We start from the raw sequence: 27,988 nt of genomic DNA, 5'->3' as shown, positions 1-27,988 counted from the left end.
AATGAGACTTCTGGGAGAATCTAGGGAGGAAGCGGGGGCAGGTTAAAGGGTGTGGGCTCAAGCTGTGTTCTCACCCGAGGAGCAGAAGACCCGCAGAACCCAGAGGCAGGCCGCTGCCCTCCTCCCACGGCTCAGGTTCTGTCTCAGCAGGTCCAATGTCAGCAAGACGGCCTCTGCCTTCTCAGCCTTCTGACCAATCTTCCTGTCTGTGGAAAAAAATAGTTTTCAGTCAACAGCATACCACCCGTAACACAAGATAGGGAAATGGTTGAAAAGGCAATAGTTGCAGCTAAAATCATACATCCATGTGGAATGGATATACGTACTCATCTCTGGGAGTGACTACTTCCTGTAGAATTATTTTGCGTTCCTGTCAAAACCAGTTTAGAATACATTTTTCACAGGGTGCCATGACTTTCAGTCCTGCAGTCTAAAAAACACCAATTCCCTATAAGCCATGAGAGAAACAAACTGGACACAGAACAAACAGTCATTGAGTATACTTTTAAAACAAATCTTAAAGGCACTGATCACCTGTTTAAAATAAATAACAATAACAAGGACTTGAATACAATACTCTTATCATTGTGGTGCATTTATTTGGAAGTCGCTCTGGGTAAGAGCGTCTGCTAAATGACGTAATGTAATGTAATGTAATGAATATTAAATATGACCTGTGTGTGTTCTCCTGCAACTTTGAAGTTGAGTGCTAAGGAATATGATGATCATTTTCAAAATCCCAGCCAGGAAAGAGTGTTAAAAAAGGCAAGAGGAGATTCTAGAATACTATATTGGAATTTGGTTTTAAATAGCCAGGACGACTCAGCAGTGGATGCTGTGAGAGTACGCCAGGAGGTGAGAGTTCTTCCTCAAGCTGCTGGATGCCTGTGGGACTATGCCCACACAAACAAGCTGGGCTCCACAATCTCATTAAAACAAATAACAGCCTCAAAAATGGCCTGACTAAAATATTATACCTGATATCACAATAATGGACATAGAGGACATAATTCTCACATGCTATCCACCGACACACATCAAATGACGAAGACTCTGACCCTGAACTTTTGGGGATAATGAATCGTCTTAAGAAACTGGCATTTTGTTGTTGTAACTAAATAACCAAGCTCTTTCACCCCCAAGAAATGCCAGGCTAAGCTTTTCAGATGCTATAAATAACAGAGTGTCAAGCCACAGAGTACTGATGACAGCCAAAACTGTGGTATTTGGTAATGTCACAATACGTGGAAGCTGCAATAGCAAGCATCTGTTCCTCTCTGCCGCAGAAAGGAAATGCTGCCCACCTGGTCGTCTGAGATACAGGTTGGCACGGGAACACTGGAACATTCCAATGCTTTCTCAGCACAAAAGCCAACTTAACAATACGCTGTCATTTTATTGGCAGGAAAGATTCATTTACCTTCCCAGACCAATAGCCAGAGTGTCTGGTCAAAGCCTTAGAGCCAACCGGAAACATGCCAATGTCAAATATGTCACATTTCACTTTACTGTCAGCGCTACTGTACCTTACTAAACAAAAAACACTACTATATTGAATACCTTCATGGTGCTGCTCTACATCTATTATGACAGCTTGCACGGCTCTTTCAATGATTTATTCTGGAATGTGCATGCCATTGTGCATTGGGAATATTCTAGAGCCTACATCCTCATATACTGGAGAGGAAACAATATGCCATGACACTGACTGCAAAGAAGTACTGACTATATCATTTTGATAATAAATCACAATATACAGTATGATGTGTATACAAGAATATACAGCATATCTTCAGGGGGTGAGTTGGTCTGCAATGCATGCCAAGGGCTATTTCCCAAAAGTACTATATATTCTTGCACAACAGTTTTACCTCTCTTTCTGATGGCTTACCTGAGTTATACCAGACCTACAAATAATAATAAAAATGTATTTTTAACTTGCTTTTATTATTCATTTTATGTTTATACTTGTGTTGGAAATAGCATTGGCATATAAAATTTGTGATATTGCCTTATGCAAAATCAAAATGAGTTTTTACAGTGTAGTATATGAATGTCATGTTCAACATGTCCAATCATCGCAGCGGGAATGAGCTCATTTTCGGTTTGCTCTTTTTCTTCCTGAGTGGAGCAGAATGCGGGAGGGAGCTCTGTTCATGGGCGAGGAGACGAGGCACGGCTCTCATTTTTACCCAAACCAAAAATTCAGGCCCGTGCACCCCGCGCGCAAGGACGCCCGGTCTCATTTAGAAATTTCACACATCCCATCGTGAGGTTTGACCGCGCGAGAGTCCCCAGCGCCCCCCATCTGTCGCTCACCTCGGTGGCCGACCTTGGCCAGGAGATGCAGCAGGGGGAGCAGGACGGCGTAATTGGGAGAGGAGGTCCTGGCCGCCTTCCCCAGCACCCTGAGGAGGGCCTCGGTGCCCCCCTTGGAGATCATGTAGTGGATCCGTCTGTCGGTGCCTGGAGAAGAAAAAAAAAAATGACAAGCCACAGACAGGCGTACAGCGCTGGGCCAACCCATAATGCCTGCTGAAAGGTACAAATGTAACGAGACCCATCGAGAATCATCAGGCACACAAATCCACTCCGTGCGCAAACATTGCTCAATAAAGCTTTTCAAGGTAATTCAAAGAATGTACTTAGGCTGTTCAGAGAGCAGTAATTTGGAGAATCATCTACTGCCAATCGGCAATCAAAATGGCAATCTTCTTTCTGAAGAGTCGCAAGACAAAAATATTGCAGTATGACCAGAAGAATACAAAAAACCATGAACGTTCTTTACCATAGACAGGAAGGCTTCCAGCTCACATTTTCAAATTAATCTACGTTTTTTTTTTTCCTGATGTCATATGGGCTGCAAAGGGAAACAGCACTGAACCGCTGCTGAAATCACTCACCAGCTGACAGTAGCTCGTCCAGCACATTGAGGATATTCAGGGTGTTTCCAGAATCCACAGAGTCCTGTGGTAAAAAAAGAAGACCACCATCACCCTGTGTGACATTCTGTAATCTGTTTTTGTTCCATTCCCTTGTGAATAGCCATCATCGGTTATTGTCTCTGATGCTGACATTATAATTGCTAGAGCTGGAGATGAAGTCACCAGTGCTGAATGGGACACTGCGGTGCTTCTTACTGGAGTGCATTCTCTGACAAAGAGCTACAATGCCAAAAACCCATAGAAATGTGATCAAAGGGAAAGAAAAAAATGACATTATATGGAATTTTAGTTTTGTGGCAAAGAATAGAGAATGGTTTTAATAAAACGAAGAAAGAATGTAATGTTTGAAACTTGCAACAGATGAATAATGTTGCATAGACTTAGCGTTTATCAGCTATTGGGAGCTTATTTATTATTTATTACACAGTAGAATTACACAGTAGAATTATGAAACACAGAGTTTTGTAATGCCCAGTAAAGCAACTGTAAAATGACGCATAATATTGAAAAAAATAAAAGAGGAATTTGATTAGGTTTGACAAATATAAAAACAAATTAAACAGGGCTAATCTGCCATACAGCTGTGCAAAAAAACAAACTGTAAATAATGAGAATTGATGGGAATATTAGGTGTAACATTATGACAACAAAGTGATGACTTTCAGCCCCAAATACAAAGTTAAGGCCAATGGTAAAGGCAAATGTGAAAACCAAAGCATGACACAAACACAAAATGACAAATTTCTGATCAAAACAAAATGGTCAAATGATGTAATAATGATAAAATGAGCACAATTGAGCCTAAATTCACTCTTCCTTAACTATAGTGCAGATGTTGTCACCATCTGGCTCACAGTGGGATGAAAGAAGCAAATCACCTCTCCTCCTCTTTAACTGGTGGCAGAATCGCATTTTAAACTGGTCATCAACCGGTCTGTCACGGGATAGACTCAATGACAACATACGGTCTGATCCACAATCCCAAGTTATTGGATGTAAATGTGCACCTTTGCAATTAACTCGTTTTCTGTTTAGCTGACACTATCAGGGCAAACCCAGACAGACATACAATCTATAAGAGAAGGGGGGAGGGGCATGGTGGGGGTGTTGAGTTTGAAAGCCACAGCAGCTGGCAGCCTGCCATTGGAGGGAGGTGCCCATAGCTGGGCCAGCCCAAAGTGCTTCCCCCACCAATCAGACATACATACAACAGTCCCTGCCCGCTCATGACAGAGGGGGAGGCATATCCCCCTTGGTATTTACTTGAAATGGGATTCAAACTCATGTACCGGGTTACTCCCTGACTTTGAAATGACTTTAGAAACGCCTTCAAATGATTTCTTCGTGAGTGTAAATGTCAGAGTGAAGGCTAAGACTAAACTCAGGTTCGCCTTGCACGCTGAGTGAAGGTGGTTTACAGAAAAACGATTTGGATTTTTCTCTGCATGATATGGCTACACTTGAAAAACCTCATTAAACTTATTTAAATTTAGTGACCCACACAGAAAGCATTGGCTGTCTCTGAGATGATTATGACAGAATGTATTCCAGCTACTGTTAAAATGGCAGGATTAGTTCAGAGTATTGATGCAAACAGGCCGCTTTAATTCTGTAATCTTAGCACCTATATCACTTATTGTAGTCAGTATTCAAAGAGTCAAAGGGCTTATTCATATGTAAAAGTCACTTATTCAAAGATACATGTATTCGCACATCAGGCACCGTGCGCCTTAGACTCTGCCTCTGACAAGCTTAGTGATCTCTGCGAGAGATGAGGAGCGCAGAGAATGGCAGGACACCCATTAAAAGTGACAAGAAAGACAAGTGGCATTGTGGGTCGCCTCATTCCGCCTCATGTAGTTCGAGTGATTTTTGCAGAAGTGGAGCGGGGCACTGACAGCAGCGCCCTGTCACATTCCCGCGTGTCACAGACAGTGAAACGAGGAGGCCCGAATGCACAGGCTCCTCCAAGGGCCGGAGCGGGTGGGCCCTCCCTTTGAAGGAGTGCGAGGGCCACGCCCTCGTCCAAGGACAGTCATTTTGTGAGGAATGTCCCTTAATGATGACAGCTGCCTTGGTTAAGGCTGCTGCTTTGTGGGTCGGCGACACTTTGACAACACTGGCTATTAATGTGCTGTGCAAGGACAGAGACAGATTGCTCTTTAATAATGCTCACAATTCATCACTCCCTAAATCGAGAACACACGCTATCCGGAAACTGTCTGGACCAGGCAGGTCTAACAAGACATTCCCACCCTGTCTCATGCCAGAATGCTTTTTAAACATTTCACATGCAAGTATACTTATATATTGGATACCCAGGATTAATGATCAATCGAGCATCATTCAGTTGCCAATTAAGTACTTAGCTGAAACTTTGGCATTTTAGTCTCTTTTCTTTCTGAATTCTGAAGTGCATTCAGCAAAGCAAATTAAATCAAACTAAATGACTGAAAACCTTTAAAAAGTACTTTAACACAAGGAAGAAAAGACCCCAGCAACGGACGTGCATTAACAAAGCATATAACCAAACATTCTTCACTGCCATTGGATGTCAGAGGAAGAAGGTACATTATTGGCCGTTCTTGTACATGTAAAAGGTTTAACTGATATGAACTGAATTGGTTTTTGCTCTATTATTGAATGACTAGCATTTGGAAAAGCAGATTATATAAGGATTTTAATTTAATGTACTCATACACTGTTGGATCCATAGGAGGATGCCTCCTGGCCTTCCTGAAGACATGCATCAATAACACTTTAAAGCCACTGTTCTGAACAAACTGCTCTGAGGAAGCCCACACAAGGAAATGTCAGAACTACAGGGAAAATGGTTATTTATGCCATCACTTCAAAAGGGAAATTACCTCAAATGTCAATGAAAAGTGCCACTGCTGTTGTAACTGAGAGATAAGCCATTGATTTTTAGAGTGCATTATAACAAGAGTTAAAAAAATAACTTTGAAGGCTGGGGCTTCTTCTCAAAGACGTGTTACATTTAAAACATTCAACTGATTTATGCCAAAAATGGCATTGTTATAGGACTTGGAAAATGTCACATATAATCAACAGAGACATTCACTTCAGAGTTATTAACAAAAGTTTTCCATCAATCTTTCTGAGCATTCTGGATTTGTCATTTAAAAAACAACCAGTGGTAAACAAGCGCAATGGTTTGGATGGGACCCTGAGGTGTTGCACATGTATAGTTTAATTCATTTAGGGCTTGAGTAAATGTTAATTTTTTGTCTGCTTGTATGCCATTGATCACAAACACTAATGTCAGAGAAGAAATTACATTGTTGCCATATTCTCTTTTTTCCTTCCAGTTTTGAGGTTAAATTGAAAAAAAAACAGTCACATATAAATATCAATGAAAGCAATTAATTGTCTGTAATTGGTTATGCAGGAGTCAAATGGAAATTGTTACCATTTAAATTGCTCACATTTTAATTATTATTAATTATTACACACAGCTAAATTAATCGTCTACCAGTACAAATCAAATGTAATACAAGTGAATTAGCCCTCATAAAAAGTCCTATAATTCAAAGGCATAACAACCTGTAGCACATAAAATAATATATCAGTACAGGGGTTCAGGAGGCTCTATTTAAGTTCATGTATGTAGAAATAAGGGATTTAGGTATAAAGCATATATAGCACACCAGTTGTGGCCCTTGTACACAATTTTTTTTGCTGATTTGATGCTGATTTTGATGTATTTATGAAACTTCAGTTTTGAGAAAACTTTTTTAACCAGAGAATTTAAGATTTAAAAATTAGACTGGCAGGGGAGAGGAAAAATCCACAGCACTTTATTACAGTAGAAAGTGAGCAAAAGTCTACACAAGACAAGTCAGACACGGGTCACAGTAACGGCTCCAACAAAGCGAAACAGGCACTCAAGTTTCCAGTGTTTCATAGTGGCAGCTGAGAGATCCCTCTTTAGCAGAAATTTGCCATTCTCCTCTGAGAGACCCTTGCCCTGTTGTCTACCCCGGCCCACTCAATGGAGGCATTCCATTACAACAAGGCACGCCAGGCACTGAGTGTACAGTATGTGTGCACTTGCATGCGCACACACACTCAGACACACACACGCGCGCGCAGAACATGCCCTACCTGCAGTGTGGACAGGAGCACCTCCAGACCGCTGGTGCCCGGGGCCGCCATGCTATGCCACTCTCTCTCAAGGGGTGCTGTGGGAGACGAGATCACCAGTCGCCTGCCCCAAACGCCACACCAGGGAGCAGAGCAGCTCCTCTCGCCCCCAGCCAATTTAAAACGAAAACCCCCGCTGAGGGAGGGCAGAGCGGTTTCGCTTACGGACTGAAACTCTATCTCCAAAGATAAATCCTTCTGCCCATGTGGGCTCGGGCGCTGAGACCAGTTTCCTATAAAAAGGCCCTGATAGACGCACGGATTAAGCAGAGGCCAGCTCTACACAGCAGACGGACAGTGTTTTTTTCTCCCTACTCACTTTTTTTTAGGAAGGAAGGAGGGAGAGAGTGATGGGGGCAGTGGAGTCATGCGTCACTGCTTGTGAGGGCAACAGCGTTTGGCCTTGTTTACAAGCCTGAGTGACATCAGGGGCTGCGTTATCTGGCAAAGAGGAATTAAAACAACCCAAAACACTCTGTTGTGAGGGAATATTAATTAATAGGCACAGCTGCATATTGTTTCATATTATGGCGAGATAATTACATGCCACAGAACAAAATAGAACTCAAGACAAACAATAGAGCACATAGCATACTGAGAATTAGAGGTAATGAGATTCTCTGCTCGGTTGATTGTTGAAACTACCAGGAGGATATTAATGTGCCCTCCCTGACATTTTGAATGTTCGCCACTGAACTTGTAAATCATCAGCATCTAACATGCTCAGTGTGTTAATAAACAAGTGACTGTAACTTTCAGAGTGATTGCTTAAATTAAGCAAAACAGAAAGAAGTCAACAGGAACATTTTCGTGGTGTGCTGTTGACACCATGTACTAAACTCCACGGCAGAGAAGCATTTTCAAAAAATAAAACGTTATAGAGTTAAATAAAACGTAAAAGAGTTACGGAATACGATCACATGGAAATGAGCTTGTGCTTGCATTCAGACAATGCGTTTTCACCTTTAAGATTTTAAAATAGGCCTAGACAAAGTAAGAAGTTCTGAAGTACACTAGGCAACAAGTTTTTAAAGCCCATAAACCACTACAGCCACAAGGGACATGCTTTTACCAGGGACGCATTTTCAGGGTAATCAAACACAGGGTGACACGTGGATCCTAGGGAGACAGAGATAGAGAGAGGGAATTTAAATTTAAATTTATATATACATAAAATATGTGTGCATGTCCAGGCATGACAGCGCAAATAATGTTGAGGACATAATAAGGGAGTGAAATGAATTAAATTTTGCTTTCAGAAATTTGGGTAAATGCAATTAGACCATAATTGATTTGTTACCTGTATCCGAGGGCAAGAAATGAGGTTCCTGACACCGAGCCATTATTTAATTTTAATGAAGAATGTGTCACTCACACAATCAGCTCAGAGTTTCATTACGACTGGCACTCATATATTACATTACGCCTGGTAATACCCTGATAGCCGCGCGTGTGGTCCTCGTTATCCCAAAGAGCAAGTCTGAGGGACGATGAGGTGTGATGTTGGCCGAGGATCGGGGTAAGACTGCCAGATTCCTTCTGATGAGGGGAATCTGTCCTAGGCCTCACCATGTTTCCACAGATGCAGTTTGTTTGTCTGCTAAAATTAAAGCTAATGACTCAAACTAATCAGAGTTCTGAACATGACCAACTGCGGACAAAGCCAGACTTCTGTCAAGTGCGGTTGCTGTTGTGAACCCAAGGGAAAAGGCAAAGAGCAGCATGTACCATTTGCAGAAAGAAGGCCACTTCAGCTAACCAATAGCTGACATTTTGCTGCAATACATCTCAGGTTGTGGTTTTGTAGATCCATGTTAGATCTGTTGGTGAGGGATGAGAGGCACACATAATTCAAGCGATGAGGAATGAGATGGTGTGTAGTACGCGTGTGTGTGTAATATACATTATATATTTATAAGCACACACTCCCATAGACACACGGACATATGCATACACTTCCCAAAGCGCCTACCACATACGACATGCGGTGCTCTCCGTTTACACCGCTTTAATAGAGACAGCACTTGCTTAGTCCATTGTACGGAAAGAAGACAGTGAAAACCGAACGCGCTGCCAAGGAACGGTGACGTGTGGCCCCGCTCAGACACAGCTGCCGTGTTGACAGAGAACTCTCCGCTTAAAACGCGCAGCTTTAAAGAGATTTGCTCTCAGGGCACTCTGTCGAAGGCGGGCCAGTTGGCCAGATAACGGGACGGGAGCCAATCACAATTATCAGCTCTTCCTGTTCCGTGAGCGGCTTGCTCATCGTTCGAATCTCATTAAAACATAAAACAAAAGCTATATTTAATCGGATTGTGATGGTGGTTCTCTCTCATTGAAATCCTGTCACTGCGCAACAAAAAAAAGCTCTGACTGAGTTTGTCTATTTTTATCTTTGAGATCAGAGAGAGGTCGGAGCGAGGCGAGGCAGTATATTAAGGGTGACGACAGACGGTATGTAGGGAGGAACTCTCAAACCATAAACCAACAGAACACGACGTCCACGGTGTATGCGCAAAGAGAGAGGCTAATCCAGATCTGATTTCTGATCCAGTGTGAACTGAAGCCATGTGAATCCTGGATTCCAGCACAGATAAATATGTCATCCATCTTGGAAGTGAGTCACAGTTATTTACACAGGCATTTATTTAATATAAAAAATGACGCCGCTTTCTCAACAAGTCTGCCTGTCATTTGCAGTCACTGAAAAGCAGGCTCTACCCTGTATTCCACATTTATACTGGCGCCACCACGATGCTGGCAAATTCCTGGTGTGGTTTCTTTCAAATCTCACAAAGAAAAGCAAGCTTTTACCATCTCATGTGTTTTGTGCAAATTCATATCTGAATAATAAAGTTATGTTCAAAACCATAAAATCTTAAAACCATATGATTTCTTTATTTCTCATCATTGCTTCTTAACATGGATGACGTATTTCAATAGAGTCTTTGTTGGTTGTCCTTCGATTGTGCTGATGTGTGTCTTTTCTTACTGCCCCCTTAAAGAGGCAGTTTGGAAGAAAACAGATGGATTAATAAATTCAAGTAACCATACCATTTAAAAATAATATTCCACTGCAGGATGGTGTTTTGATCCAAAAAAGCAGTCAAAATTATTCCAATTGTGTGTGCATGAGGGGACTATAATCTAATGTGATATTTTGCACTGCTGGAACAGCAAAAGTTTACAGTCAGTACAGGAAAAAAGGGGAGCATTTGCATTGTGGTCAAGGAGGAGTAGAGTGCTGAATATAAAAGAAAGTAGCAAAAAAGGCAGAGGATTCTGCATAGGTGGATTGCTATGAATGTTTTAACTAAACAAAAAGTAGTGCTGAAGAGAGTTAACTTGAGTTCTGTGTTTCTCAGTGTTAACTGCTGTTTGAGATGTATCCCTGTACTGTGTGTGCCAATGTGCATGTTAACTGCACAATTCACCTGTTCCACTCAAACTAGAATCACCAGCTAGTAGCCAGTTTTAAATCTCCTCAGAGGCAATATGAAAGGCTTCAAAAAGGTAGCTGCATCCTGGCAAGCCCACAGCTGGCTCCCTGATGTGAAGGTGGCTCGAGAGCAGCAAGACTGGGGCAATGGGGTGCAAGATGAATGTTGCTGGAGTGAGAAAGGAACTTCAGACACCAATGAAGGCAGCTGAGGAACAGCTTTGTGTCAAATTCTACCTTAAATATCAGCTTTGTGTTCCTCACTGTGTAATGAGTACTATGGCAAGTGAGGGCTTTTGAGAAAGTGAAGAGCTCGCTCACTGCGGTTGAGAAGTGAATGCTGGTCTCCTGCTCCACAGTGCAGCAAAATTACTACATCACTAAAAGGCCAGGCCTCTTTGCAAGGCTGGAACGGGCAACCACCAAACTCCCCCCGGCGATGTCACCCTGCCCGACACGTGGGACTGCTACAGTATGTCTGCCCGTATTGATAGCGGTTGCATGGCGGTCAGCACGGCCTCATAGTTCTTAATTTGGTCTGTGTAATTCAATCCTCCAGTGTTCCTCTGACTCACTGTTTGAGGTTTTATGATGTGTGAAGCCTATAAAGTTTACACACTTTGAAAGAGTCGAGGACCTGCCTTTTAGCATACCACAATCGCAGCGGAGTGTGAACAACAATGGGCAGATAAGAGGCATAGGAGATTATGTTATCTTTGCAGCTTCCACAGATCAGCAAAACTAGGCTTTCTTTCCTCCAGAGGAGTTTGTCATTTTGCTACATAATATTTGTTCCATCTAAGTCTGTTAAAACAGGACCAGCACTGCAATAAAGTGGAGTATAGAATCATCCAATATGCAGTTATAAAGAGATGACTGTTGTCTAATGGCAACTACTATCATGTAGTCTGATGGCTATATGGCAGTGGTCTGGTCGCTACATGGCAGCAGTCTGGCAGCTACGTGATGGTAGCCTGAACACTACTTGACAATGTGCCATCGCAGGATTGAGATGGACTAGCACTCTGTGTTAATTTATGGTGCTTGGAATTTACCATAGAACTTTTCAAAAGTCATGAGTGGCAAAAGCATTCATTCATGTTGTTTCATTGTTTTTGAGTCTTTAGAATCAAACAAAGCCTTGCTATATGATGACAAGTTTTAGAGTAGACTTATTCATGCATGATAACCTTGTTTAAACTAAGAAGAGAATTTTGAAGCCATGAAATGAAACATTTCTGCATCTCAGATATTAATAAGGCAAGTTTTGAGGTATACTTTATATACCTGTACATGGTGACATTCAACAGAGTTCAAAATCATTGCAGCAATGAGGGAATTGGGTAGTCTTGAACTTGCTGCTTCATACATTCACTTCCCACCTCCACGCTTCCCCAGACATGACAGATTCTCTACTGTCACACTCTCATTCTGCTACACTCTATCAAGAGCTTGGCTTAGACCTGCACTGTTGCTTGGATGGCTGGAGACATGTTCATGAGGCTAAAATATACAGCCGCTGTAATGCCACAGACACGAGGCATGCACCTCCCGCCCTCAGGGATCACTCCCGGCAGGGTTCCCTGGAAGGCCGGGGAAACTTGGGAATCTTTGCCCCAGTAGAAACAGCAAGTGATGTCAGGCCAGGATTACCAAGGACAACAAACAGGGATCACCAGGACAGGGCAGAGGGGAACAGAGGGAAACCTGGCAGTCAGGGAGTGTCTCGGGAGAGGAGGCGGGGATTTGGGGAACAAAGGGAGGAGGAACAGCTCCGAAACAGACCATGCACCAAACTGCATCCCAATCCAAAGGAACAAAGAAAACGTAAGTGAAAGAGTCTTTGAATACCTACTTGAGGATAGAGGGGTAAATGCACTTTGGGATCTCAGACACACTTTGCTTTCATGACAGAAAAAGAGCGAAAAATAGAAATATATTTTACTAATATCTTCATAAATTCTGACTACACGGATATGATATGATAGTCAGGATAACAATTTTCTCATCCACAAATTTAAAAAGTTACTCAACAACAACTCCAAAACTTGACAAACATCATGTCAATGCATACACTAGGGTTTCACAGTTATTCCCAGATTAAAAATTCCCAGATGCATGTACAATCAGTGAAAAGGAGCTATACAGGGCAAGTGAAAGTTCCTCATACTGGTTTGAGACACTCTGGACCACGTTGCTCAGGGCCATTTTGAGGGGTGAGTGCTTTAGGCAAGTGAGCTAAAATACCGTTTGGGACACAGTCCGTGTCTGCTTCATCTTACATGTTTCTGTCGTGCTCTTTAATTAGTTAATTTGGATTATTTTGACAGATTTTGGTTGCCAAGCCCCTGTGTTTGTCACATTAGATGACAGTTGCCACCAAATGTATCTGAATGTATATTAAAATTGGCCAATTACTCTCCAACAGCTACCGGTTAACCTACCCATCACAGGAAACCTACCCATCACAGGAAATATATAAATAATACAAGCTGTAAATGTAATCATCTTCAATTATATACTTTTCTTTGATCTCCAACTGACAAACACATTTATCTACAGTTGCTCAATACCACATATATTTCAGGTTAATAAAACAATGAAAGATTAATTTAGGATGATTTAACCATCAGGTCTTGTTTGATTATTCAAAATGAGACAGTGGAAGAGCTAATTTGTGCCTTATTGTTGGATTATTTATGCCTTACTGTGGAAACGAAAGCCGGTAATAACCCACGTTTCAGTACATTTGCTCCTGGATCCCTGATGCTTCACAAAAACAGCCTGTGGTGATATGACCTCTTCTGTCGATATGTTTGCAACAGTCGGCTACACTACTCTAAAATATTCACGTATTCAAAAATAAAACCTTTACCGCTCTTTTACCCCTCCTCCCTACAGCCCTTGAATGCTGAGTGTGTGCTAGTGGTAACAAACCTTACAGTATATGTCATTATTTATGTTAGACATCCTTACCCAGAGGGCCATAAAATGGGATGCCATTAGTTTTACATCTTGCACTTTCCATAGCCCATTTCTATAAAAAGATTTTTTTTACTGAAGAAACTGAGGTTAGTTACTGTACTCAGGCCCCAACAGCTACTATGTGGGGTTTGAACCCATGTCTAAGGTACAAGGCACATTGTTCAAACCACTACTATACATTTTAGTCCAAACTGACAGCGCATGCTGCATTATACCCTGAAAGCATCCAATATATAATTATATATTCATGGCTACATTTGCTCATTCAATCCTGAGGACTGGACATTTACAATTCTGTCTTATTATAAAAAAGATACAAACTAATCACACAAGGGGAATACATATACAGTAGTAGTTATAATATATAAAATATATAAAAAGGACCCTTTAAGTAATGTACTCTCTGAATTCTACACTTTTAAAATTCTACTTACTAAAGCCAAAAACAAATACTTCTAGGGTCATGGAATAGTGCTTAAATGAGTTTTGTTTCTGTCCCATTATTTAGGTTGACTGTTTCCCTGGCAACAAGTTACTCACCAGCCTCAATTGCTAGGCAACCAGCGGCTTCGATCTCAAAGCGCATGATAAACTGATTGTTTTTCCGTTGTCGCAAACTGAAATCACAGAGTGAACATGTTCTCTTTTTTCCCCAATTTCTCAGTAGTAGCAGTAAGATTTCACTGAAACCAGCCACAAGGCAGCACCAGCGGTGTAGCCCTTCATGAATAAGACATTGCCCAGGTTCCCATCACGAGCACTATTAAGATCGAAAATGCAGCCTGTCATCTCAGTGGATGGAACACATTCACTCCCTGTTTGACCTAAAACATCATGCAAAGCTCTAATTCTGCTAGACTAACAACATGCAAAGCCAGCATGCATGCCAAACACATAAAAATGCACATACAGCAAAAACCTGTCTTCGACAGAGACAGATAGGCTAACGGATAGACAGATAACTGACAGGTTTTTCTATAAATCTTCACAACGTGCTGAAATAATTCATCTATATACTTAATCCATTTTTGTGCGGCAAAAAGAACAGAATGATGAGAAAGCATTCAGCAGTCTGTCACCTGGGTAAATTCAGAGGGGAAAACGCACACAAGCTGACCCTAAAGGCCTATTAATGGGAAAGTGGTGCATTAGAACAGAGTTACAGTCCCTAGATGGGGATTTGTTCTGCACATCCTTCCCTGGCTGTCAGGCATCGGTCACTTTGAATTACAGCTGCGTCATTAATTCAACTTCTGTGAACGCTGACAACCAACAGAGTAACCCCAATTTATACCCAGCTGTAAGTACTAAACATGTGACTTTTTGGCAATTCCATTCCAGGGGAGAGAACAAGAACAACTTTGATAAGTGACTACGCACTACAGCCCGAGAGCTTGCACCTACACACAACATACTATTCTGCACATTTTGATCTTTGCCACGTCTTCTGATACCCTAATGAATCCTGGTTGTAAACAGAGGCACCCTTTAACATTTACCAAACATAAAACCGAGATCCATTTGCGTTTTGGCATAGTAGTATATGTTGTAAAATTTTACATGTCTTAATTTTGCAAATTCTTCCACAGAAATGTTTTGGCACACAGGCGTAATAACATAAATAATAACAAGCAGAAATTGACATAGCTAAATTAGAATATTTGTTGATATTATAATTTTGAATTGAGAGGACATCGTTCATAAAAGCAGCTCTAATCCATGTATGATTGATGCCAGCCTTTCGCCCTTTCAATGTCTGCAGCTGCCTTTCACAACTTCTCTGGCTCGTAGTTCTGATTCTGCCGCTTTAAGTCTGTAAAAGCTTCAATCACACTATGTAATTAAATCTGGTCTGGCACAGATGAGACAGCCAAATGGCTGAGGTATTTTAGAACCTTGGGACTTGTAGTCTACAATGTTGCTAAGCTAAGACTCTGACTTCTCTCTTCTCTGCCCTCCCTAACCTTCAACACAGAAAAAATACTGAAAAATAATGGAAGACAGCAGTCAGTCTTACAAAAGCAATTACTTTGGAAAGTCTTATGCACTGCAAACTCTTGCATTTGGGCTCCAGTTGATTATGGCTATGTCCTGGATTATGTTAACTGTATGCTTAACTCAAACAGCTGCAGCTAATGTCCAACCAGCCATCCATTCCAAGAGTATTACACACATGGAGAAAGACAGGTGGCCAGCCACAAGTCAACTACTCATATCTTCACCTTGGCTAAGACAGCATTTTTTGTCAACATATTCCATCAGTATACCTACCATTAATATGGGATTGCCAGCAACCTCTCCACTATGTTGCGTATTAGGTATGAATCGTGCTTGTAACAATACTTACAGTACGGTTGTTTAGGGGAAATATTTAAGACTGCCTCGGTATGTCCAAAGACGATGTGAACTTTGCCATATTTAGTTTCAGTCATCAGATGGCAGGCAATCAGAGCTCCCACAATCCCTGCAGTGCTGATATATAGATTTGAATAATTATTCCAGTTCTTTTCGTGTGAAGTCCTCCACCTTGTGAACCTGCGGGCACCCTGTATACATTCGCCCCCAAAACTTGTGTTAATAACGTGATGGAAAATGAGGAATAGGGATAAAGGCTAGAGGCCTGGCAGTTTTATAGAGAATATAAATCCCATGTAGTGGAGTATCTCCCACATCAGCACACCATCAGAATGGGAGTGTCTGCACACAGAAAAAGCCCCGCAAAAGGCAGCCACCAGTCATCCGTGCAGGTGTTTATTTTGTTGTTGTCAACAGTTTGGGTTTTTCCATCTTATAAAATAAAAACTCCTCTCAAAATATCACTCTGCAAGATACTTGTGTTTGATTCTCAGTTGTTTTTTTTCCTGTCATTCAATGAACAGCTCAATCGAACCTAATTAATTTTGAGCTCAGAGGGAACAAAACGAGGCCCAGGCAGCAAGCCCTCTGTACCAGATTTGAGAAACACTGCCCTATCTTAATTACACGCTCCTAAATCCACCCTTACAAAAAGGTCCCATCGGACAGATCATTTTACTATAGGATTTGTCAAATTCATTACTGCATCCTGCAGTAAACAGACTTTTGTTATTTCTAGCAAATTGTCATTGTACAAAACTTAAGGAATGCCTCCAGTTTCATAAAATCCCAGATTCTCTGACTGACAAAGAACATACAACTTCCATGCAACACACTTAGGTTAGAGCACGGAACAGTAAATATTTCTCACCTTTCAACACATTCACAACCTGTTTAGTTCATTTTGGTGAACTGGCCGAGAGCAAAAACATGTGCCAAGATAAAGCGAGAGAGAGAAGAGGGTAGGGATACGAATGACCTTGACCTTCTGACAGAAATCCGAAACTGCCTAAAAGCTGCCAAGCGCCCTTACCACCTGAGGTGCTGTCCAAAAGACCCAGCTAATAAACGCCCCAAAGGCCACCCTGTCACTACTAATCTCAAAGGGACAACACAGAATGGCACCTTTGTTCTGATGCACATTTTCGCAGGTAAACTTTACCTTAACACATTAGCACGTCGAATTGCCTTGGGCATAATGGCGAGTGGCACTTTTTTGTATCGGTGGGCCTGCAATCAGTCTTTCATCAAGCAAATTCCACATGAACAACACAGTGGGATGGCTACAGTCATGTGGATAATTTACTATTAATAAGAAACAATTTGACCCTGGAGTTAAATCACCCAGCACCACTGCCCAGCTTTGGTTACACAGAAGAAATGCCTTTCTGCTTTTAAGTTAAGCTACCTAAAGCCTTCTGCGGCACTGGCAGAACAGACAAATCTGTCCATCTGTCTCTCAAAAGTTAGGCAATGCTAAAATAGTCACAATTACTAATATTCCTTGCCCACATGACTTCTTAAACCCCTCCATATTTCTTTCATTGCAAGTTTGCCAAAAAGCAGCTCACTTAATTTGTATTTTGTATTTGTATTGTATTTGTAAGTATTTAGTATATATCTACATTTGTTTTAATCGTAGTCATATTCTTTTCTGGATTGAATTGACAGAAATGAACTAAAATTCCTTCACTGTGCATATTTACATACCAAAGAAAGTGTCCAGAAGTCATCAGTTTAAATGAAGACCAAAGTGAAGGCTTACACAAAACCAGGCTGGTTTTTTTAACCATTTGTCCAGCATAAGACCCCTGAGTGTTAGCTTAACTCTATGGTGAGTTGCGGATTTCTGTCATTAGTTCAGGTGTTTCAGTGAGCTTCACTGAGTGAGGTGGTGTTCTACACCTTCCAATCCAAAATTAAGAACAAGACCATGGCTTTGATCTTGCAGACCTGAAAGGGTTAAAAGTCCAGTCCCTCCCCTAGCACTAAGTGCTGTTACGCCATGGTCTGCTGGAGTCACTGGCATTTCACGTCTCGGCAGTGTGGTGAGTGAGGCAAGGTGACTCTGCCCGTCCCAGCAGCACTGCATTCCCCTCGCAAATCCAGCCCGACAGAGCCTTAAATTATGACCCACACCTGTGGGCGGCAGGCGGCCTGACACCATTCCTTCCACGTGTCACTCTCTCCCCGCCCCCTTCCTCTCTCGCCTCAGCGGTCTCTCCACAGCCGCAGCCGGCCGGGGGCAAGACAGCCGCCAGACAGCCGTAAACCTGACAGCACTGCACGTGTGCGAGTAAACACATACGCATGCATACACACACACTCACACATGGGCACACGTGCGCACACATGCAAACACACACACAAACACAAATGATCAGACATACACAAGCAAGTGTACACACACACTCACACACTCACACACACACACACACACACACACACAAACTCTGGATGTACAAAGTTCATCAATCCCACAGCACATCTTTTTTTTTATGACATTTAGTAAAAAAAAAAATCAATCATGTGAAATCATCCTTTGGCTTCTTTTCAATTGAATATTTGCATCATTGGATTAATAATTCGCTAGATTGCTCCATAACCAATACCTTTGGCCAGTTATTTTTTAATTAAAATTTATTTTATTTGAATTACTATTATCTCTTAAATTGGACATACAGTACAAGGAAAACAGCAAGATCGGTGATTAATGTGTCATTGCCTCAAATGAAAATAATGTTCATAAATACTTTGTTGTGGTCTGGCGGTCAGATAAAGTCCTGTTTTAGAATGAGACCTCCGTTCACATTTACCACTGTGGAATAATTGCTTTATTATTGAGCAATGTTTCCTGAGAGATGTGAAAAATAACTCTGCATATCAGATAAAAAGTTCAAAGGTACACAGGAGTTACTAAAAAACATACAAAATTCATTAACCTCACTTTCATACATTGCCAATATATGGATCTTCGTGGTCAGTGTACAAAATTCCCCATCCCTCCAACTAACACACACTCCCACTCTCTCTCTCCCTGGAGTAACAATCCATTTTGGACTTCTCATTCGCCCATTCCTGTTTTCACAAAGTGCTTCATTAAAAAGATATTAAGATTGTTTGTAACATCTCAGAATGTCATGCCTGAGTAACGGCAAGACAGCACCTCCAAAGGTCCATGAGCTTGCGAGCACGCAAAAGCTCACAGCAGTTGCGCAGGGTAACGGAGAGATATTGTCATTTTAATAAAGAGAGGAGGCTGAACTCATTACACTGGGACATTTAGATGAAATACGCTTTTTGTCCTTTGGCTGTTAAGACCATTGGTGTGGCACAAACTCATTCCAACAGTCAAAGCATACCTGAAAAAAAACAAAACAAAGAGAACCTGACAAAGATGAAGAACCGATATCTAAGCATGGAAACACAGAGAAAGACACTAATGCAAAGCAAGTGGGGAGCAGAGACAGACCCTTCCATAAATAGAAGTGACTACCAAACTAGCAAATGAAGGAAGGACCAGAAATACACCTCAGTGAGCAACTGTACAAATAGCCACTGCACAAATCATGCCAGGGTACAGATAAATGGTAAAATCAAATGTGGTGCACGAAAGTGCATGTTCAACACACACACACACACACACACCCACCCTTGCACGAACCCTCACGACCTTGATGTCATTATGCATTGTTGTGCTGCAGACAGAATCCATACTTGCTCCTTAAATGTTTTGAGAATCCATTTCCCACTGCTGTGGAAGTGACCCCAGCCTTTCAAGGATTCCTTCCATTGCAAATAAATGCATTGGCTATAGCTGAACACTGCTTGAACATTACTAAACTACCCCCAAATGAATGCGGAGAGGACATAAAAAACTATAATAAAATAAAAGTCCTGTGGTTTCTTCTTGCCTCTCTTGGGCCCTGACCACCCATGGAGTTGTAAATAAAAGACCCACTGGGTTTTTTCTTTTTCTTCTTCTTTTTTTCTAAAGCCCTCTCTGGGCAATTCACCTATTCAGGGTGTGTCACTCAGTGACATGGCTGGGTGAGCCCACAGACAGAGGGAGAGTAAATCAGTGGGATAGTGTCATCAGAGCAGACCCCAGGTAGCCTGAAATTAGGCCCAGACTGACGTTGCAGGGAGCTAGTGTGTGGAGAGTTCCACTTCCAGATGTCAAACTATGCGTGTGTGTGTGTGTGTGTATGTGTGTGTGTGTCACAGCCCTGTCTTTGCAACAGCATCTCCTATACTGCGGCATTCTCATTCTCAAAGCAAATACAATTCCATGCAGAACATTTCTGCCTTGGACTCAATATTCAGCAAGAACATAATGAATTCAGATCCTTCCACTCTAGTTGCTATTTGGTGATTACTAAAAGAAAAATATGCACACAAGAATGTGCCACACTGCTATGTAATCGTCCATCCATTTTTACAGTGTGCCAGCATCCACCACTCATGGTTCACTGCTGAAAATGTTAGGAACCCGGCACAGCTCAGAAAACAAATGCAATGAAAATGAGCAGTCAAAGCTCCCACTTACAGTTCCTCAAGAGTGCAACGTCTACAAGATCACAGACCAAGGCTCCATTCGAGTGAAGAGAGCTGGATCTCTTTACAGGGGGTGCTTCAGGGCCTAGATTTACTGCCACGGCTATCTCTCAACCTGTTAATTAACACTTTACATCCTTAGAATGACTGGGGCTGCAATGCATGCCACCGGACCGAATGTCACTCCAACCGCTCTCTCTCTCTCTCTCTCTCTCTCTCTCACTCTCACTCTCTGATCAGTGCTGTCAAGACCTTTGTGAAAACCAAAGTTATTGTCCAGCGCCGTGAAAGGGGACTAATTGGAGTTCTGAGGGTAACATGCTTCAGTGTTGACACTGTCTCCTTGCGAGTGATTTCCATGCACTCATTATTTGCTCCGGGTGGTATGTCTGCATGTCTGATAACAGACGGAGACAGGAACCTTTACGAACCTAACCTCCACTGCAGAACAGGTGGTCACCGGGACCGCAGCACGTACTAATCCATTTGTCGGTTCCAACAAACATAATTACCCCGGGTGACCTCCAGAAACACGGGGCAGCATCTGTGAGGTTATTAAAATGCAGACACCAAAACAAACAGCAGACATCAGTGCAAAGAGTTACACTTTAGGGTTGGGAGGGGTGGGCCACTGCAGATACTAAATAATGGTAAATAATGTTTTTTTTTTCAGTGTTTTCTTACAGTATGCAATGTAGGCATTTTGTCCTGAATGCCCTTTAAGTTAACCTAGATATGAGTCCCTTCCAAAATAGTAAATGTTCACAAATGATCATTTGGCCATTGTTTTTAGGGGGATCTTTGTATACATGCATAACTTCAGCTGACAAAAAATATCCAATTGTAAGGACAGAAAATAACTGAACCAAGAAATCAAGATGAAACAGCATTTATTTTCCTTAGAATAAAAGTATGGTGAGCATTTAGTGTTGATCGTCACGCCTGCGTGTAAATGTCTCTGTAAGGAAACCCCCAGCCGCTACACGCATCTGTTATGGACATCCCAAGCATGGAAAGCACAGGTGTCAGGGGCATCACCCTGGCTAAATGACGAGTAGCAGGTGGCACGCTACATCCAGACGTAAAGGTAACCAGCCTGCCAGCCAGCTGAGAGCAGTGGTTGGACTGTTGCCTGCATCTCTGGACAGAACTTCGAGCAGATCTAATCCCCTCCTCCTGGGGTATCCTGTTCACTGCTTCTCAGGCACGGCCTTTGCAGGGAGATTAAGCCCGCTGTCATGGATCAGTTCTACACCAGCTCTGGGACTGATCCGGTTTCTCACAGAAGGCGTCAGCCAGCCCATGACCAACACCATACCGCACCTACAGAAGCAACAGAAACACAGCAAATGCAGTCAGGTGACTCGGTGCTGAGCACCTGGTAGCTGGATATGCAGGATCGGCTCTTTTTTTATTTCATGAAGCCTTTCAGGTTCCTCATAGATTTAAATATATAACTGGGTAGCTGGACCTGAGGGTAGAATATTGAGTCAGTCTTCATCTGTGACTTTTGTCCAATTTTTGTCCAAACCGCACACCCCAGAGACTCAAAATGAAAATAATGGTTGATGACTTCCACATTCCCATGGCTAACATTAATTCATTTTATACTTCATAACTGACAGGAAAAGAGCAAAATGAGTTATGAAATGAGTTATAAAGAAAGTTGTAGGAAAGTTATAATGACTTCTAAGGAAAAGCACAAATTCTTGCTGCAAAAATATTTAGTGCTTTCTGATGTGTATTTAAAAGGATCTCGACAATCCTCAGGATTATTTTGTCAGTAGACCATTAGCAAACATTCAATGAATCCTAGCTTTGCTTCCAGAGCAGCCACCATATACAGACATGAATCACAGGAGAGATCAGGCGGTTGTCAGCCTGGAGCTTCATATTCAGGATATCACTGATAAGGTTTCAGGTCAGAGAAGACCTCTTATCTCCCCTGCAGAAACCATATTACTGCAATCACGAAAACAGAGGCACACCAGTTCAATCAACTATCAAAACAAATCACTTCGTATCTGCAGACCTTCGAAAGACTGCAGCAAGCTCTAAAAAGATTTGGACAACTAGGATCATTCAACTCAGTAAAACTGTTTGAAAATGAAGATATTGTTGCCCTCCTCTATAAAAACTAGCTATGAGAACACAGGTTTCCAATTTTGACCTGCCAATTTGAGTCATGTCTTCATGCCATGGTACAATGGTTTTCCTTGAGCCTGAGAGATGGAGACACTTAGTAAAACATCAACTTGGCATGAAGTGAACACAGAGGGTAAATGCTTGACTTAAGTGACTATGATTATGCACATCCACTCAGCCCAACAATTTAGTCTGATTTCAAAAGTTTGCCTTTCACTTTTGATAATAAAATATGTGCTGCTGTGCAACTTGACAGAAACTGAAGAACCTTGACAGTGATTAAACTAAACAGCAACACTAAACCACACTGGCGCATTTGAGTGCTGGATCCAAATCATCAGTTGTTACATTTTAAACATTTGTTGATTACTTTACTTTTATTCAGTTCTCCAAAGGAGAACAGGACATTCATTCATTTGTGAAGGAAATCTCTCAGAAGCAGCTAGGCCTGCATCATATGCAATGCATACTAAAGCCTTGTCAGGAAATTTAAAAATAAAATTTTCATCACTCAGTTGTCTTCTGACTGTCAACCGTTGCCATTACAAGGCGTAAAGTTTCCACATGGGAAAGCAGCAGGATTAAAAGCTTTTTCTGCATCCCCATTTTTCTTGCATATTCTTTCGCACAGGTACGTGTTTTCCAAAGTTAAAAGAACACCGCAGACCCAACACACTCTCATAAGCTCTGGCCACATCTTTCCTCGGGGCAAGACTGCTAGGCAGGTTAGCTGCCACCACTATCACAGAGCATCACTGTCTCTCAGAGACAAATGCCCTGCAGGCTTGCTTGCACCTTCTCACAATCAACAAAAAAGGCCTGGATTGCCCCTCGCTCACCGGTGTTTGGAAAAATACACTAGGATTCATGAAGCCGTTTAGGCAGATGGTAACATCTTACCCCTGGGGGTCTTATTATCATCCATTCAAAGTAATTGGGTGCCGATGTAAGTGTTTTCCATCCTGGACAGTCATTTGTGGGCCGGGTACGTTTCTGTGGACACCTGATCCAGGCTGGGGGAGGGATTTTTTCCCCTGACTGAGGACCCCCCCCCCACCCGCCCACCCAAAGCACACATGCACTGGCTGGGCTGTCCATCACCCTGCTGGTGTAATGTGAGTGATCGCACAGGACACCCGACTTGGCGTGCTGGGGATGGCTGAAATAGCACTTTCCATGACCAGAGGGCCGTGAAATACAAGCGTCCTCTGAGCCGCACCCCTCCCCTTGCCCACCCAACCATGACCCCATTGCACTCTGGGACATGTGCAGCACCCAGACACTACAATGAATTGCATAATTCTGCAGGGAGGAGATATGTACAGGTGTCCCGCTGTATGGTTAGACACCTGTTTGTCAAGGAAACTCTCCTCTGGGGCTTGGACTGAAATAGTCCTGCCCCTCTGGAACCGAAGAGGGAGAGGACTAAAACACTTATGGCCAGACACCCAGACTGTTGCTAATGTAAGTGTCATTCCTTTAGATAAATAACACTGCTGACATACCTCAATCATGAGGTTTATAGAGACAGAAGGGTGTGTCATTTTATTACAAACTGGCAGAAACATACTGTTGCCATGCCAACTCGAAGCTTAACCAGAGAATGTCAACGCTCTAGCATTCCTTCTTGACTCAGCCAAATATCTCACATGGCTATTGAAATTGCTGAGAAGTTAAGGATTTCTGGTGAGGTAATGTTCAGTTACAGGGACAACAGTTTCCATAGGAAAGTACATAGAGTTGACTGTCTTGCTACAAAAGACAATCTTTGACTCCACCCACAAAGATATAGATGCACATTATTTCAGGGCGTCACATGAACCTGTTCTCGGCACATGCTCAACCAACATCAAACAACACAATCTTCCATGCTGAAATAAGATAAGCCTTTTCCTGTTTTGCAGCACTGTTATAGTAGCTTATCTGATATGATACAGTCTCAAGCTTTAATAAAATTGTCTCCTTTCATAATTCCACTGATAGCAAATCTGAAATCCGTCAGAACAACATTCTGAAACTCCAGCAGCAGGAAAATGACTATTTCACCCCCATCAACACCGCAGTAAATCAAACGGCTGGTCGACTCCCCCATGTGGCCATTTCTCTCGCATACAGTACAACAGTAAACACACACTGACAAGTAATTGAGCCCGTCCGATCCATTACATTAGATTATATTATCATCCACCATTGTACAGTCAGAATAACAACAATCAGTGACCTCCATACACAATTCCAAAGGCATCCAAAAAATAACAGAGAAGGCTCAACAGGAGGACGGAAAGAGAGAATGGCTCATCATTACATTATAACTTATACATGCTGATATATTCAATGTCATTATGGAGGTTATTACCATATGATATTCTTGCTATTGAGACCTCCACATATACCACATAAATGATCCATGCATGACAAACACATAGAGTACATAATACCACATACAGGTGCATATTGTATAGATCTATTCAAAACAATGAAAAATGTACAACATGCATGATTTTGTATAATAACTTTTCTACATCAAAGTTTGAATCAAATCATACACAATTTTACAGACGTAGACACACTTAATTCATTGATAATAATGAACGGAAAATGTTAACGGGGGTCCTGAAAAATAATGATGAAATAATAATAATGTTTTGGGGTAACCTAAGGCCTGTTTCTAAACCTTAAGGCTACATACCAATCATCTTCAGATTTGATTTAATTTCACTGGAAACCTGCTGTGGGAGATGGTGCTGTAAATTTGATGAACCAATAATTATCGGACCCAATTGATTTTCCACAGACTCAACATCCCACATTTTCCAGAAAACAACTGCGTGTGCCAATGAGCGTGATTTTCACGGGCGCCCTTCAAATATGTGAAAAACATGTACAAACATTCTTCAAGCAACTGAGACACTTACACCCTGTAAGTAAATCAGATCAGCACCATCATTAATACATCCAGAGCAGGCGGAGGGTTGGATTTCAGACTCCCTATCATCGATTCTGCTGTGGTGTAGCAGCTAGCTCAGTGTACAGAAGATCACTCTCAAACATATGGGTAAGCAAGGTCACAGGTGTACATTTGGCTCCTGTCTCAGCACGCAATGGATTTGCGCTCCACTACACCGCCACCTTATTGCAACCACGATCGAATAATATGGTGAAGACAATACACTTTAAGGACTACGCTGGTATCAGCTTGTAGTTAATTACAATAGCAAAGCTCTGTGTAAATATTTTCTAAATTATGACAACCAAACTATGGTTCCTAAAGATACCAACACAATGCCACAGGCAATAAAAACACTACCAATAACAATACAAAAGCACAGAAAAATTCAGGGACTTGCTAACAAATCTAGACAAGCTCCAGCCATGGCTCTTGGCACATAATGCTTTGCAGTGAAACATATTTCTCCAAGTGATTGCATATGGTAGGCATCTGTACCTATACTTTACTCATCAATATTCTTCCTTTGATGTAACTCATTAATGTAATTGCATTGCGTGGCTCGCCCTTTTTATTAAAACATTCAAAGCTGCACAGGTACTAGCACCTGATTGACACATAATGTGGTAAACTCAGTGAATCTGATGGGCCCTCCCACTTGCCAACAAGATCTGCAGAAATGCCTACACACAAAAATGCTGACTAAACCACCGCTTTTGGTCACCCTAGGGCTGTTTTCATTGTTGTTGAATTGTTTGTCAAAAATGTGCATTGTGATGGCATTAAAATGGAGTTACTCTCTATAAAATAGACACAGAAGGTGTTTGCTAAATGTGAAGAATGTGACAATCTCTCACAATGCGATTCAGCCAAGTTGCTCCTCTTGCAAGTTGTCATCCTCTTTAAATAAATCCCTTTAAATTGCATGCCCTCAACAATGGATTGAACTGGTCTGCTATTCAATTATATTGTTACAATGACATACAAAGAAATAAAAAAACATGAGCTGTGCTCTTTGGTTTTATGGCCCGTTTGCATTGGCCTCTACTGGCAAGGCAGTTTACAAGCGTAATTAAATTGACATAATGGGCAATATAAAGAAAACAATAGCTCACTTAATCTGAATTTTACCTTATTACAGAAATGCAGCGATCCCAATAATGAGTTTACCCAGCTGAAAATGCATTTCGCTCAGGACACATCATTAAATTACAATTACTGACACACAGGTAAATGTCCCTGGAAAATCTGACGTGCATTAAAAGATTGTGTGTAAGCAGTTGTGGGTTATGACCCACACATGATCACCTAACATCCATGCAATGACAGAACGTACGATTAATGCAATTTCTGTCAATCTTATCTTTGTTATCAATCTAATGTACAGACTATTAATCATAATATAATATTAATAATAATAATCGGTACAATGCATTTCATTTCTAAAGCACTTTTCCCCAGCTCAAAGCACTTCAAAAGCAATAAGCAGATATACAGTGAATGAGTAAAAGCAATAAAAATAGAGAACAGATTTGCATAAACATTGCTGACACCGTACATATCGGTGCAGCTCTTCCTGTTGCTAAGCGCTCTCATGACCATGTTTAAATATCATTAATAATACTTCTGGTGTCAAATGACAGTCAGATCTTAGCACGTTATACGGTTTCGTCGGTAAGACGTTTGACTTCTAAATAAGGGCCTGTTAAAGTGCAGTTAGCATAGCTGGCCTGCCCTCACCATCAACTGTGAACGCAGACCCCATGCGCTTTTCACCTTGCCTGATCCAGTGTACCTCACAGAAGGGAGGAATGTTGCCAAGGCCATCTGAGCAGAGCAAAATACTACCGTAACAACTCCATCCCCTCTGCACGCAACCAAGATTTGCTTTGTTGATGTGAGTTTGAAACAATGGGAGACTTCCACAAAAAAATATCAGCACCCCCCCCCCAAGTGATAGCATGACATGGGAAGTAAATTGTACTGCATGAAATACAAGTCCTTTCTGACTGAGATCCCATTATCAGAACAGGCTGGGAATGCTGACATCCCTGCAGGTGTGTCACTTTCTGTGGAGGATGGATTCTTAATAACCTGACAAAATGAAACCAATTGGGAGAGGCCCTTGGGGACCTATTCACATACATACCTATCAAACCTACCAAACTCTAAATTGTTGTGTCTGTTTTACAAGCACATGCTGTAATAACACATTTCAGCCCCACAATACTTTTATGTCCATATAAAATAATACCTTTATATTAACCCTCTGTCTCCTCAACTTGACCATAATGAACATGTCTTTACTACACTCTACACACCCTTAAGTGGACATTTCACTTTGTATTTTTGGCCACCATGATGCATTTAACCCAATGCTATATGCTCTTCGGAAATCTGCTTTCTGACTCCCTGTTTGGGCCTGAAAATGTTTGTTGAGAGTTTCATTGG

The 27,988-nt window shown here is 41.7% G+C and overlaps 1 protein-coding gene across 1 annotated transcript in view; it reads right to left on the bottom strand.

Moving 5' to 3' along the window:
• The window catches only part of LOC118788161 (cytosolic carboxypeptidase 4), a 120,610-nt gene extending 113,322 nt beyond the window's left edge, over window positions 1-7,288 (bottom strand). The window contains exons 1-4 of the mRNA XM_036544053.1: window positions 7,071-7,288; window positions 2,904-2,967; window positions 2,320-2,466; window positions 75-206 (exon numbers count right to left, since the gene is read on the bottom strand). Of these exons, the coding sequence (XP_036399946.1) occupies window positions 75-206; window positions 2,320-2,466; window positions 2,904-2,967; window positions 7,071-7,121 (394 nt within the window). The 5' untranslated portion in view covers window positions 7,122-7,288. The remainder of the gene's footprint in view (window positions 1-74; window positions 207-2,319; window positions 2,467-2,903; window positions 2,968-7,070) is intronic.
• Between the last annotated feature and the right edge of the window lie 20,700 nt (window positions 7,289-27,988).

Source organism: Megalops cyprinoides, chromosome 13 (genome assembly GCF_013368585.1).
Source record: "Megalops cyprinoides isolate fMegCyp1 chromosome 13, fMegCyp1.pri, whole genome shotgun sequence".
NCBI lineage: Eukaryota > Metazoa > Chordata > Actinopteri > Elopiformes > Megalopidae > Megalops > Megalops cyprinoides.
Note: the sequence above shows the minus strand (reverse complement) of the source record. Positions and strands in the feature narration are given on the sequence as shown.